The 13916-nt window shown below is 44.5% G+C and overlaps 1 protein-coding gene across 1 annotated transcript in view; it reads left to right on the top strand.

Moving 5' to 3' along the window:
• Positions 1-6101: 6101 nt before the first annotated feature.
• Positions 6102-13916, top strand: part of LOC142587754 (protein-cysteine N-palmitoyltransferase HHAT-like protein) — a 34941-nt gene continuing 27126 nt past the window's right edge. Inside the window, exons 1-5 of the mRNA XM_075698978.1 lie at positions 6102-6614; positions 6809-6918; positions 7239-7306; positions 7388-7498; positions 9588-9782. Coding sequence (XP_075555093.1) covers positions 6547-6614; positions 6809-6918; positions 7239-7306; positions 7388-7498; positions 9588-9782 — 552 coding nt within the window. The 5' untranslated portion in view covers positions 6102-6546. The remainder of the gene's footprint in view (positions 6615-6808; positions 6919-7238; positions 7307-7387; positions 7499-9587; positions 9783-13916) is intronic.

The following is a 13916-nucleotide window of genomic DNA, read 5'->3' as shown; positions in this document are numbered from 1 at the left end:
GTCTGGCAGGCCCGAAACCTATAGGATTGCCCTTCATGAGGAGCGACCGTTACGTTAACTATTTCGCATCCAAACCTTTATTATTATTATTATTATTATTATTATTATTATTATTATTATTATTATTATTATTATTATTATTATTATTATTATTATTATTATTATTATTATTATTATTATTATTATTATTATTATTTGTTTGGCGCATACCCACTCATGGGGATTGGCCAAGAGTCGGGCGGACTTTACATAAGCGCTCAGGGAATAACTTTATAAGTTTATAATGCTGATGCATAAGTTAAAGCGAGGGAAGTTCAAAGCGATTCAGTAGAGAGCCAGTCAATAAAAAAAAGTATATATAATGTAAATGAAGCCATAAATGAGGAATGAAATGAATAATACGGTCACCAATGAAATCGGTTTCATTCAATAATGGATTTTTCTAAGGCGATGCATACATTCCTCTGTGAGTCCCCAAGCACAGACGCGCCGAAAGGCAGCAGCACCGGAGTGTTCAGTGGCAGGCCGAGCTGTCGCACTGTAATTTCCAGGGTCATTTTTCTCAGGGAGGAGAAACGCCGACATTCCAGTAAGTATAGTGTTCGATCGTTTCTAATGAACTGCGAAAGTGGCACAAAGGGGAAATAGCGAGACCAGATCGGTGCATGTATAAATTTAGGGGTGGGACTCGACAACGCAGTCTCGCTAATGTCACTTCCGTCTGTCTGGTTTTGCAAAATTTCCTGCTCCAAGGGAATTGTAAGTGGTGCAGTTCCGAGGATGATGTTAGATTTGATTTTGATGTTAAAAGGATGTATCTTCTAAACCTGACAGACGTGATAAAACCCGTCGTTGGAAGAAAGGTATAGCACAGGGCCGCTGATAGAAGCCTTGGCCAAGCTGTCTGTGGCTTCATTCATAAACATGCCTTTGTGCCCAGGTACCCATACTAATCGTAAACTCCGCAAACGACTTGGAGCCAGTGAGTACAAAATTTTTAATATATGCGACTCGCCGGAAGCAGCAAGTGAGGTGCACAGCGATAAAGAGCCTGTGATTATTACCGCGGTTCTCCTGCAAGCTTGTAGCATGCGCAAAGCTAGGACAACAGCTAGGAATTCCGCTAGGAATATTGGAGTGAAGTCGGGAAGCCGAATAGAAAGAGACCAATCCGATGATGATGAAAAAATTCCAACTCCGGCCTTTTCCCTATTCTGCAAAGCATCTGTTGCTGTAATTACGTTTGTGTAGTCCTGGTTCAAGTGATCCTGGAAAGCCATTAAGAATATGCGAGGGAAGCTGCTTTGCATTGTTTGGGTATATGTCATCATAAGTAATAACCAATGAATTTGAGATACTGTTTACCGTGATTATATCATTTATATGTACATCTAACGGACTCAATAACGATTGTGCTATAATTACTTGTGGCGTGTGAAACCGAGGCCATGTGACTCCAAAAAATTGGGCTCGTTGATTGATAAAGATTGACTGTGACCTCCTCAGTGGGGATTCATAGAGCCTTATGAATGTTCGAACGGTGAGTATTTTAAATCTCATTTCAAGGGAAGGTATTCGTGATTCCTTGTACAGCACAGCGTTTGCTACAAACTTCGGTAGCCCCAGACATAAACGAAGCGCTTCCCGTCCCAGCAAAACTACTGGACGTCGCTTGTAAGCGGAGGCGCCGGAGAATAACACACAGCCGAACTCTAGTATAGGTCAAATATACATGCAGTAAATCATCATGAGTGTGTATCTGCGCATGACCCATCGATTATTGGTTATCCTTCACAATATCTACTTATAGTGTATCAGTCGCTCTCTTTTTTTTTTTTTTCAAACTGGGGCTGGGCATTGACCCGAAGTGTTAACCCAATCAGTCGAAAACGTTTGAACAATTATTCGAAACATCGGATCTGTATATTCACGTACGCGAACTTTTTAAAAAGAACTTATCAACAAAACTGTTTATTTACGCAACGTAGTTTGCAAAAGAAAAAAAAAAAGAATCAGTGCTATTTGAATTCACAGTTGCACGCCAGCGGAACTTTGCGTGAGTGGACATATCAAGCATACCAAGTTCACTCAGACGCAATGTAAGGTTCAGCTGCAGAAGCAAAAGAGCTTGTCGACAGTTTCTAGTATAGGAAGCACTTCCTTTCAGTATTAATAGCCAATCCAGCTGCACTGAAGAGGCCCCAAGCATGGGCGCTAGATTTTACCTCATGTGACTTGATGTACAACATACACATGTGGCTCCTGTCACGTGGGACCCCCGTGTGCCCTCCTGGATCAGGTTAGGTTAAGTTAAGCTCAATCTTGCTCTCTCTTACTTGCTGTTGAACAGTTGCGACACGGCCGGGGTCACCTCGCTAACGTTTGCCTGGTCTTTTCTCATAAAGTCAAAGATTTCATCGCGAGATAAAGGAGTTATATAATCGCGATTAAAGCGTATCCATCTATTAATCTAAAGGTTAATCAATCGATCGCCCAGCCCCATCTTAAAACGGTGTCATCATGCGTGCGTTCCGGGTTTTTTGTACATCTCGGACGAGAAATAAAATCGTTCTCACTTCGGTCTACACTCTCTTCTAACATTGGAAGTGAAGAAATCTTGTTTCGCCGCAGAGTTGAGACAGCTATAGCTAGACAGCTGTAGACTATAGACTATAGTGCTGCGTGCGACCTATATGAGAAAAGGCGCGAGAAAAGGTGAACGTTGAAATTCGAGAGCAGGTTTTCGCGAATGTCAAGAAAAGGCGCATAGCTTGGGACCAACTACAAGTTGCCTATTCAAACGAGTACGAAACGGAGGAATGCTCTAAGACAGCTGCTGAACCGATTCAAAGCAAATGCGTTGCATTTAAGGGTAAATTTTACAATGATTTCACAAGTCCTATATTCGCAGTTTAGTGGCGCACTTCTTTATTTCAGAGCGGCGCATAATTAATCAAATTCGTCCGATTTTGATGCCTTAATTAACAAGTTCAGGATACAGAACTGCTACATAATTTTTAATTATAAGGTTATAGTTATAAAACTAACGCTTCAGTTTTCTTTTCTTTTTTTGTTTTCGACATGTTTTGTGGCAGCATTAACATCCCTAAAAATATTCAAACATCTGCTCCTACAGTAGACCGTCGATTTTACAGCGAGGCTGTCTAGAATAATTCTAGTACACTGTAGGCAGTGGCTACAAGCACGCGCACAGCAAAGTGAAGCGAACAGTGCATACATTCTTTGGAATCACGCATACAGCATACAAAACAGCATACATTTCTATAAAGAACGGGCTCAAAACAAGCATCCGAACCACACAATTGGCGGTAAGGCGCTCCTGATAACAATGCGAAGCAGGTATAGCGCTACCAGCATACGTTTCCCGGTAAATATTACTGTTGCGCAAGCTGCCTCGGCGACGGCAGCTTGTGACGCGGACGGAGCGACATCTCTATAGCCTTTCGTATATAAAATAACCAGCCTAGCAACTGATTTCAATGTTGTTGCAGCCCCGCTATGTGCGGCGGCGTGCTGTCAAAATTACCATTACTCTAAAATAGCATTACTACCATTTCTCTAAAACCATGAAGCATAGCATACCCTCCTCAACAGTTGTAGCGGTGGTTTTCATCAGCTTCGCTGGACATGCACTTTCGCAGAGCCAGGCTGGCGGGTAAATTTTTTAAGTCAGAAACGTCATAAAATTCAGCGAAGTGTGGGTCGAGCAAAATGATTACTTTGCGGCCCCCTGTATTAATGAGTACAGACAGGAGATACATGAGTTAAAGCTTTCTGTTTAGTATGGACGCGAATATACGTAGGCCATACTGCACGTTTCATCGTTTAATTATTTACTCCTTCCTTCCTTCTTACCATAAATAATACAACTGACGAAAGCCCACGTTAATTTATGCCCATCTATAAATGGCGGTGTCAACCTTTCTATTGTTGTTATTTTTGTTTGATCAGTTATGTATTTTATCGACATTATGTAACACTGTGCATTCCTCCAGCAGTAATACCTTCGGGTGCCGCATGTACTTCAAACAAATAAACACATGGAAACGTGTTCCCATTTTCCCAATATGAACCGAAGTGTATGTCAAATGTTCGAAGGCGGTCGTGTTACAGAGGTATATATATATATATATATATATATATATATATATATATATATATATATATATATATATATATATATATATATGTGTGTGTGTGTGTGTGTGTGTGTGTGTGTGTGTGTGTGTGTGTGTGTGTGTGTGTGTGTGTGTGTGTGTGTGTGTGCGAAGGAGGAGACGGGAAACAGAACAGAGGGGCTCGGTTTTTTGTTAATCTTGACTGTATTAAAGACAGCTGGCAAAGAAGCCAAGGAAAACATAGGGGTAATTACTTGTGATTGAAATTAGAATGAAGAAAATAAGGAAGAAAAGTGGGAACGAAAGATAACTTGCCGCTGGCGGGAGCTGAATCCACTGCCTTCGCATTACGCGTGCGATGCACTGCCAATTGTGCTACAGCGACGGCCATCAATCCGTTTACTAACTAGGGTATTTATTGTGTACTAGGTCTATACCTGGGAGTGTTAGCCGGCGCCACTCAGAATCATGACGGGTGAATGTGTAACAGCCTTTTTGCGCGATTGCGTCACGTGGCACGTGAACTTAGAAGGGCAGGCACGCGGACATGGACACGTGGCTAAGTAATTATTATATGGGGTTTTACGTGCCAAAACCACTTTCTGATTATGAGGCACGCCGTAGTGGAGGACTCCGGGAATTTCGACCACCTGGAGATCTTTAACGTGCACCTAAATCTAAGTACACGGGTGTTTTCGCATTTCGCCGCCATCGAAATGCAGCCGCCGTGGCCGGGATTCGATCCCGCGACCTCGTGCTCTGCAGCCCAACACCATAGCCACTGAGCAACCAAGGCGGGTGACACGTGGCTAATAAACCCTTATAAGCGACCTAATTACATTGAGTCTGCCCGATTCGAGACCCTCGCATATATGAATGAACGAGGAGAAGGGAGTCAGAGGGGCTTGATTCTTTGTTAGTCGCGACTATATAAAGCCAACCAGCAATGAAGCCAAGGAAAGCATAGGGGTAATTAGCTGTGGTTGAAATTGAAATGTAGAAAATAATGTTTTTGTCCCCACCTGCGGCACCTTATCTTTTCGCCCACTTTCTTATCACCTTTTCTTAAACCCGCTGTGGTTGCTTAGTGGCTATGGTGTTGGGCTGCTAAAAAGCACGAGGTCGCGGCATCGAATTGTGGCTACGGCGGCCGCATTTCGATGGGGGTGAAATGCGAAAACACCCATGTACTTAGATTTAGGTGCACGTTAAGGAATTCCAGATGGTCCAAATTTCTGGAGTCCCCCGCTACGACGTGCCTCATAATCAGATCGTGGTTTTGGCAAGTAAAACCTCATAATTAGTTTTCTTTATAGTTTTATTACTTCATTATAGAAGCAAGACGCTTGAAGGTGGTGGGCAGTATATTAGCAAAGAATAAAATAAACAGAAAGAGGTGCAGTTCTTGCGACATTATCCGCAGCAGAGTAGGTGTCCTAAACGAGGGCAGGAAATGTTCACAAATCTTAACGATCAATAAAAAAAGAAGAAAGAAAAAAATGTGGTTCCTGTGGCGTTGCAGTATCTCAGGGATTGGCCCGCGTTGCGAACGATATTATAACTCTTGCCAGAACACATATCATGCACGGCAGCCCTAGTATTTGGGTTGTCCTGACTCCTGAGGTCGGTCCGTTTTACTCAGTCAGACAGTTGTTCGCGGAAAGTGAACATAAAATCAAGATAGCTCCGCTCTAAAATCTAGGCATCTTAATTATGTACCAAAGTTCTAACAAGTACGTAAGATACCGAAGACGGCAACGAGACGCTCCAGGCAGGTTTAAATTACGCGCCTCCATATTCGTTGAATTGAATTTTCAAAACCGGACTAGTTACCTCCTGTCATATAACACGTTTTAAATCATTCGCCGTATTACTGCTTTTTATTAACATGTGCGATTGCATTCTAGAAATATTATTTTTCTAACAGTGACACCATATGGTGACACCAGGTGATCATACGCTCTCTTTGGGCGTCTGCTCAAGTGCACGCCAGCGTTCGCTACAACTTACCTACTCTAGGTTTCTAAACTTGTGCAACAATTCGTTCCGGCAGTGACAAGTGTAAAAGCACAGCCAGATCGTTTTTGAAGCTACCAACGCACGTATCTAACACCATGTAATGTTTACGGAGTGTTTTTCGCGGCTGCGACACAAAGTGAAGCTTGCCTTTGATCCCGATGCTGGCGACCGTGCGGTCACTGTAACTGTAGCTCATCGCTGAACATCGCGTTGGTTCAACGCGACATGCGTGCAACTCATGTCCAGTGTACCGCTGGGTCGAGCGTCGCATTTAGTTCAACTAAAGCTGACGTTATCATGAATCCTACACGCTGAAACTCCTGTGCCGACGCTGTAGCGTGAGGCCTAACGAAGACAACCGGCACGATTGTTCGGTTAGAGAGCTGTCATGAACGACTCTCATGACCACGACGCCGAGGATCTCAAGGAGAAAACTCCTACACTCGTTCAGAATTGGTAAGCCCACAGTCCTGAGGCTTCCAGCGCGTGACTTGACTTTATTTCGCGCTTGCTAGCGACGTTTTAACGGGCACCGATGAATGTGCATCCGAATATGTTTGTCGCGACCCTTCCGAACACAGACGACTGGGTAATGAGTCGGTTAAAAATTAAGTGTGCCTGTGTCTCTACATTTCCCCACTTCCCGCCAGGTTCCCAGCCTCTCTGAAGAAGTGGGAAATCCTGCTGAGGATGTTTCATTGGTTGGTCTGGACGTCCGGATTGGTTTACGTTCTGGGCTGCTTCGTGACATGCAAAACGAGTGAGTGTCTGAATAGGGGTTGAAGCTACTGTTCCGATTGCTGCTGCTGCTGCTGCTGCTGCTGCTGCTGTTGCTGCTGTTGCTGTTGCTTTGTTAATGTCCGTGGCGCACACCCGTAATTGGTATGTTAGACGGGCCTTAGCAAACTGGACTCAGTCTGATTAACCTCCTTGCTTTTCGTCCCCCCCCCCCCTTCCTCTAGCTGTCTCTCTCTTGACGGGCTTACCTGTGATTTCTTTTCTTTACTGCGAGCGCGTGACATTTGGAGCTCTTATTTCGAAAAGGCGTTCTATTGGTGTTTCTTTCCGGTTTTTCCTTAGATTATACGTTGCCTGAAGTTGTTCCTGACGAGTTCGTTGACGGTTCTTACGGTATCCCTCGCGACAAGGTACAGTAGCGAGTTTTTAGTTTACCATCCAGCATTCACCACTGCTCATTGATTATCTTTTTGTGTTGGGTTTGCCCTCAGGACACTGCTGACGAGGAATGGTACCGCTACAGCACAGCCATCCGCAGATTTTGGCCGTGGGTTTTGGTGCAGCCCCTCATCAGCCACTGCCTTTTTGCCAAATGTCACAAAGTAAGCCGTACTTATGCATGTTAGTAATAATATGAAAGCTTGTTCATTTGCATACGTGGCATTATTTGCACAATCCTTTGAAGCACTGTGTTCTGTTTTGTCGTAGCATCCGAAGGTGTGCAATGATGTGTTTATTTATTTAGTTAGTTATCTGAAAGCAGCGCCAAAATTAATGTGGTACAAGCATACATCTATTGTAATTGCCCAGAGTACAGCGTGAACATTAATAACAGCTGCTAAACTGCTGTTACTTTGATATTATGGTGTGTTAGGATGTGGAACAAAGTGAAACAAACGGGACCAGGACAGGAAAGGGTGACACTCGCAACTAAGTTCTCTCATAGCAGATAGGTTTGCTTTTACAGGGAAGGTGGGAAGGTGACTGCGCAAATAAATTTGTGCACCGCAATGAGACCACAGAGACGAAATCTTGAATATGCATGCCTATTCTAACACACAATCAAAGAACTGTTGTTTAGTGCTATGCAAAGCCACAGTCATATCACTGGTAGAAATATTGTGTTTCTTTTTAATGTAATGTGCCTCCATTAACTCACATGCCAAGGCATCTTCTGCCAAGTATGCAGATGCTAGACAGACTTGGCTCCCACGTGCAGGATCCACACTGCATAGGCAAATAAATGTGCAGCAATGTTATTCTTGTCAAAAAGCTTGCGCTACCGTGCCCCGTTTCTTAGCCCTGTCAGACTTAGTTGCGAATGACGCTCTTCCCTGTACTGGTGTTATTTCACTTTGTTTTGCATCCTAACACACTGTAATAAGTGCCAACCAATCAGCCCAGCTTCAAGTAAAGATGCATTAATTTGATATTTTATTGTACTAAAAGAAAGAGAGATAAGAGGTGAGAACGGAGAGGGGTAGACTGGCAGTACGAGTTCGGCGAAGAGGTGTAAGCCCGTGCAGACGTGCCGGGCCGCCAAACTAACCTGCTGCACCTGTGGAAGCACATGCACACGCGAAAAAGAAAAGGCAGGAACGAGCTCGCACCATGCGCATTGCACCAGAAGCCGTTAATTTACAAAATTCTTACGTCACCGTGGACAGGGCCTCAGGCGAAGCCATCCACACCGCAGAGGATGGCTCAAGTGTCCTTGCAGGAGGAGGCTACATCCTGCGTGGGCATGGAAGGTGGCCGTGCCACACGGCAGCCACTCGAAGCACACACGACTCACAGTAATGAATAGAGTGCGAGCAAGTATAGGCTGCGTGTCGCTAGTGCACATGCTGAGGCACGATCGGGCAGGCAGACAGAAATCAGCTGGTTGCATCAGTCCGCAGAGCGGATAGAGCGAGGCAACCCTCCTTGCAAGCTAGCTCAGACATTGTCTGAGCTAGCTTGCACGGAACTATGATTCGATGCCCAGGCGAGGCCACAATATTCCAAAACCAGCCGATTGAGGGAGGTTAAACAATTAGCCAAATGAAGCGGGAGCTCATTCTTCGTGTCGCACAAACGAACCCAAAGATGCGACGAGCCTTGGCAGTAGTTATAGTGCAAGGCTATATTTTTTCTTCATTGTAAGTAGCGCTACCTTAACTTTTTTTTTTTTAATCTTAAAGGCGAAACAAATATTTTGTATCTACAGGCAGCTGAATTGTACGCACTCAACTTTTTCTCCGTAATTTCATATTGTTCAGCCAAAGCCACGTTGCTGCTGCATGCGTGACCCATGCATGACAGATGTAGGCAGCTCATGCCATTAAAGTCCCTGCTCACATTAGATCCATCCGCTGAAGTGAAGCTCTCTTAGCGAACCTTCCCGTACTTTGCTATCTGTGGCTACTGGGTTCTGTTGCTTTATTAAATTGCTTGCACTCTGAAAATTATGTGAATTGCGCGTCGAATGGTGGGGTCGAACCTCGGCCCCCCAGCCGATGCTCTAACCATTCGGCCATGATCACACACTTGCTTCTGTTGTGCCAAGTAGATCTTTGAGAGAATTTGCAAGTATATCGCGTTGCATAGCACGTGTGTGTGAGAGGACTGCTTCACAAAAGCTTTATTTTCCATAGATTCGAACATGTGTGTTAGATCTGTGTAATCAGTTTTTCTTTCTCCCATATACAGTGGCTTCCAAGTTTTTATGCTGCGTACGGCACTTTCTTCCTGCTCTACAACGTTGGCTGGCTGACAACTGCGTCTTTCTACACCCTGTACATCACCTTCTACATTACTGCAAAGTACAGAAGTACCTTGGTGTGCTACCTACTGGGTCTCGCTGTTATCATCCATTCAGCCTTTCCTGTGCTAACATTCCTAAAGGTACGCGGTTTATTTTCAATTGCGTTAGACACACCAGTGCTCTTTACCTCTTCAAGCCAGGTCAAACTCTCTGGACCATCTGTATTTTACTTAGGGAACTTTGAGATGGCTGATTCAGAGACAGTTTAGCTGTTAGAGCTGTAGGCAGCCTTTTTAAGTTTGCAAGCATTTTCCTGGACATCTAAGGTTAGGTTTCTGAAAGAAAAAAAAAATTAATGAGCTACAACGTATGCACACATTGTATGCTAGTCACGAGTAACTGTGATCCTCTTTTGAATCCCAATTCATTGCGTTGGTCCACTTCCCTGTCTCTGACTGCCCCGTATGACACCATTCTCTTCAATTACGTTGCCTCAGTACAAGAACCCATAATGTTTGATTTTGTGTCATTCTGTGGAAGCAGCTATGGTGCCCAGTTGTTATGCATAACACCATGGGTTTACACCGAGCCATGGTGGCCTTGTTGTGAGGGGGGCGGGAGGAATGTGGGAATGTCCACATTCGGAAATTTTAATTCAGATTCAGGAAAGCTCTTGGTCAATATGAAGCCCTCCAATACAGTAGCCCTCATTGGTGTTGCTTTGGCATGTTAATCTATGTCAGTCTGGGCTTAAAGTCTCCCTTCAGTGTAGGGGGTGGGGGGACACTCATAGGGTGGTGACCAGTGTAGCACACACACACACACTCACACATGCTCTCATATATATATATATATATATATATATATATATATATATATATATATATATATATATATATATATATATATATTGGTTTGCGGATGATAGGTAGAAGTAGATTTGTGGACAGTGTTAGTGGCCCGAAGAACTTCCTCGAGAACTTGTGAAATGAACATCTTGCCACGGTCACTGGGAAGAACGCGAGGAGCCCCGTGGCGCAAGACGATGGAGCACAAGAAAAAGTCGGCGACCTCAGAAGCGGTACCGGATCGCAGAGGGGCAGTCTCGGCATATCTTGTTAAATGGTCGACTGAAGTGACAATCCAACGGTGACCGGAGGATGTCAACAGCAAGGGGCCATATAAATCGATACCAACAAATTCAAAAGGTGCGTCCGGGTAAGGGAGAGGTTGTAGCAAACCGGCAGGAGGAGATGTCGAGCGTTTGCGGTGCTGACATGACGCACAAGAGGCAATGTATTTGGCCACCGTTGTGGATAGGCCAGGCCAGAAGCAGCGGGTCTTTATGCGGTCGTAAGTTTTATGGAAGCCTAAGTGGCCAGCCAATACGTCGTCGTGAAGTGCCTCTAATACCTGCAGGCGAAGGCAGCGAGGTAGAACTGGGACCCACCGGTGACCTGTTGGGTGGTAAACATAGCGGTGAAGCATGCCACCTTGAAGATGGAATTGTCGAAGTTGGCGTCGCAAGCGGCTGTTGGGTGGTTCGGCGAACCCACTAAGGCGATCGATGAGAGCTCGACACTAGGAGTCGGCCCGCTGTAGCGAGACGAAATCAGAGCGTGATGAAGGCGTAACTGGTGTGAGGCAGGCATAGCACCGGAACGACTTAGTGGAAAAGACGACGGCGCGTTACCGGGAGAGAGTGAGAGTGGGCAGCGAGACAATGCGTCTGCATCATGATGACTTTTTCCAGACTTGTACGTTATAGTAAAGTCATATTCCTGCAAGCGGAGTATCCAGCGTCCTAAGCGTCCTGACATGTTTTTCATTGATGACAGCCAACACAGAGCATGATGTTCGGTGACGATGGTAAAGTGGCGGCCGTAAAGTATGGACGAAATTTCTGAATCGACCAAACGATAGCCAGACACTCTTGCTCTGTAATGGTGTAGTTCCGCTCGGCTGGAGAAAGTGTTCGGCTGGCATATGCTATGACTTGCTCTTTAGAGGCTGCATTACGTTGCAGAAGTACTGCGCCAATACCTTGTGCGCTTGCGTCAGTATGGAGTATGGTGGGGGCTCGATTATCGAAGTGGCGAAGCACTGGTCCGGAAGTAAGATGCCGCTTAAGATCTTGAAAAGCCGACTCGCAGTCGCTAGTCCATGTGAAAGAGGCACCGGTAACCAGTAGCTTGTGTAGAGGAGCTGCTATTGCTGCGAAGTTGCGTATAAATCGACGAAAATACGACGCCAAGCCGAGGAAACTACGGAGATCTTTCTGTTGCTGGGGGTGAGGAAACTGGAGAACGGCACTGATCTTTTCGGGGTCTGGCTGGATGCCATCTTTTGAGACGACGTGACCCAATACTTTTGTGGACTTGCTTGCAAATTTGCATTTTTTTGTATTGATCTGGAGACCAGCATTTGCAAGGCACTTGAGAACTTCGTCTAATCGATGAAGATGTTGGTTGAAGTCAGACGAAAAGATGACAATATCGTCCAGATAACAGAGGCAGGTCTTCCATTTTAGATCATGTATATATATATATATATATATGATATGATATGATATATGATATACCGCATGACATATATATATATATATATATATCAGTGAAGCATTGACTCACAGCATCTGGCAGTGAAACAGGTCAAAGAACAGAAGCACATAGAAACCTTCACTAATTAACGAGCAGATGGCTTCACGCTCAGGCGGCTAATTAAACAGTATGCTGTGTCAAGAATCTTAGTTGAACAAAGGTTGTGACCGTGATGTGCAGTGCCTCTGGGAAATACATGCAGCAGTACAACAATACCTGCTTTCCTGTTTTTGCCTATGCAACACCAACCGATTGATCGTGATAAATCATTAATCGAAAAATTGAAAGCTTAGAACTGCCCCGCACAAGGCACTACAGGTAATAAAATCACCTGCAATGCTTATCCAATGGGCGCTGCAGGGCCACAGTTGACTTGTCGAAGTGGGGCGCCACCCCCCCCCCCCCCCCACAGGCCTCACTGACTTTGAGCACCGGTGTCAGTCAGTTGGTTTTAGTTGACACCGACATTGGCAACGGCGCTGCTTTGGATGAGTCATAGGTCAGGGGTCTTGCTGTGAGTCATGTTTTGCAGCTGGTCCTTAAAGGAGCACTGGCACACATTTTCAAAGTTGCAGAAAAGTCCTACCACATGCTTCTCGCACATGAAAGGATGATGCACAGCAAGCAGGGAAGCAGAAAATGTGTTTTTGATACTGACACGTGTACATGTTTATCTTTCTCGGGTGACCACGTTTCACTGCTTAACAAATGTTATCACGCAGCGCAGGACTCGCCTGCATGTATAGGAAGTTTCTGGAATGTTATCGATGGTTCCATCCGCTGTCTGTCACCGAACCTTGTGTAATCTGATTGCATGTATGCGCGACGCGAGTGGTGTAGAACTTTGTGGAAGACACGCGGGTCCCAGCGATTAGTATGGAACATTCGACAATTGATGTATAAAAGTCGACGTGCTTGACCCGTTGATCAGATTTTCGACGATCGCCGACAGTGTTCGCCGCTATCGTTGTGCTATAAGTGTAGCCTGCTTTTTGGGCATAGGTTCACCCAATAAAAGTTAGTTTTGTCTTTCACAGTATTGTTACTGTGTTCTTCATACGTCACTCCACGTGACAATACTAAAGTTGCTCTCGAAAGAATGGACCTGGCATCGACATTGTCATAGTGCAATGAGAGAAAATTTTGCTGACGACATGTAGCAAATAAGGTTAGGTATGAAAATGTTTTTAAAAAACTTCAAAAGAGTGCTGCATGCATCTCTTCTGGCTGATTTCATGTGTGGCAGCTGCAACTATTGCAGTAACAGAGCGAGGCAATGTACCATGACACATCTATCTCCTTCTTACCAAACATGTATGTATAAACAATGGACAACAAAAAGGAGAACCACAGGGTTCCATTTTTGGTCCCCCGCCAGCGTTCTAATCTTACACGTAAGTTTTTTACTTTTTTATATATTTTTCGTTCAAGGTATAAATATTCAATTTCTCATTCAAACATTGTTTCTTAATTCATGTGATCTGTTAGCTGTAATCTAGAGTACCCGCTGTTTTACATTCAAAGTTTTTTTTTCTTTTTTGTCACATTTGTTTGGAGTGATGGACATTATTCTCACTTTGCTTTTCTATATGGATTTTGTATTTTTTGTGACACATATGTTGCCTGGTACAGATTCTGCTTTAACTTTCGCCTTCTTTTGAAGCTATAGTATCC

Source organism: Dermacentor variabilis, chromosome 7 (genome assembly GCF_050947875.1).
Source record: "Dermacentor variabilis isolate Ectoservices chromosome 7, ASM5094787v1, whole genome shotgun sequence".
Lineage (NCBI taxonomy): Eukaryota > Metazoa > Arthropoda > Arachnida > Ixodida > Ixodidae > Dermacentor > Dermacentor variabilis.
This window is presented reverse-complemented; position numbering and strand designations above follow the sequence as displayed.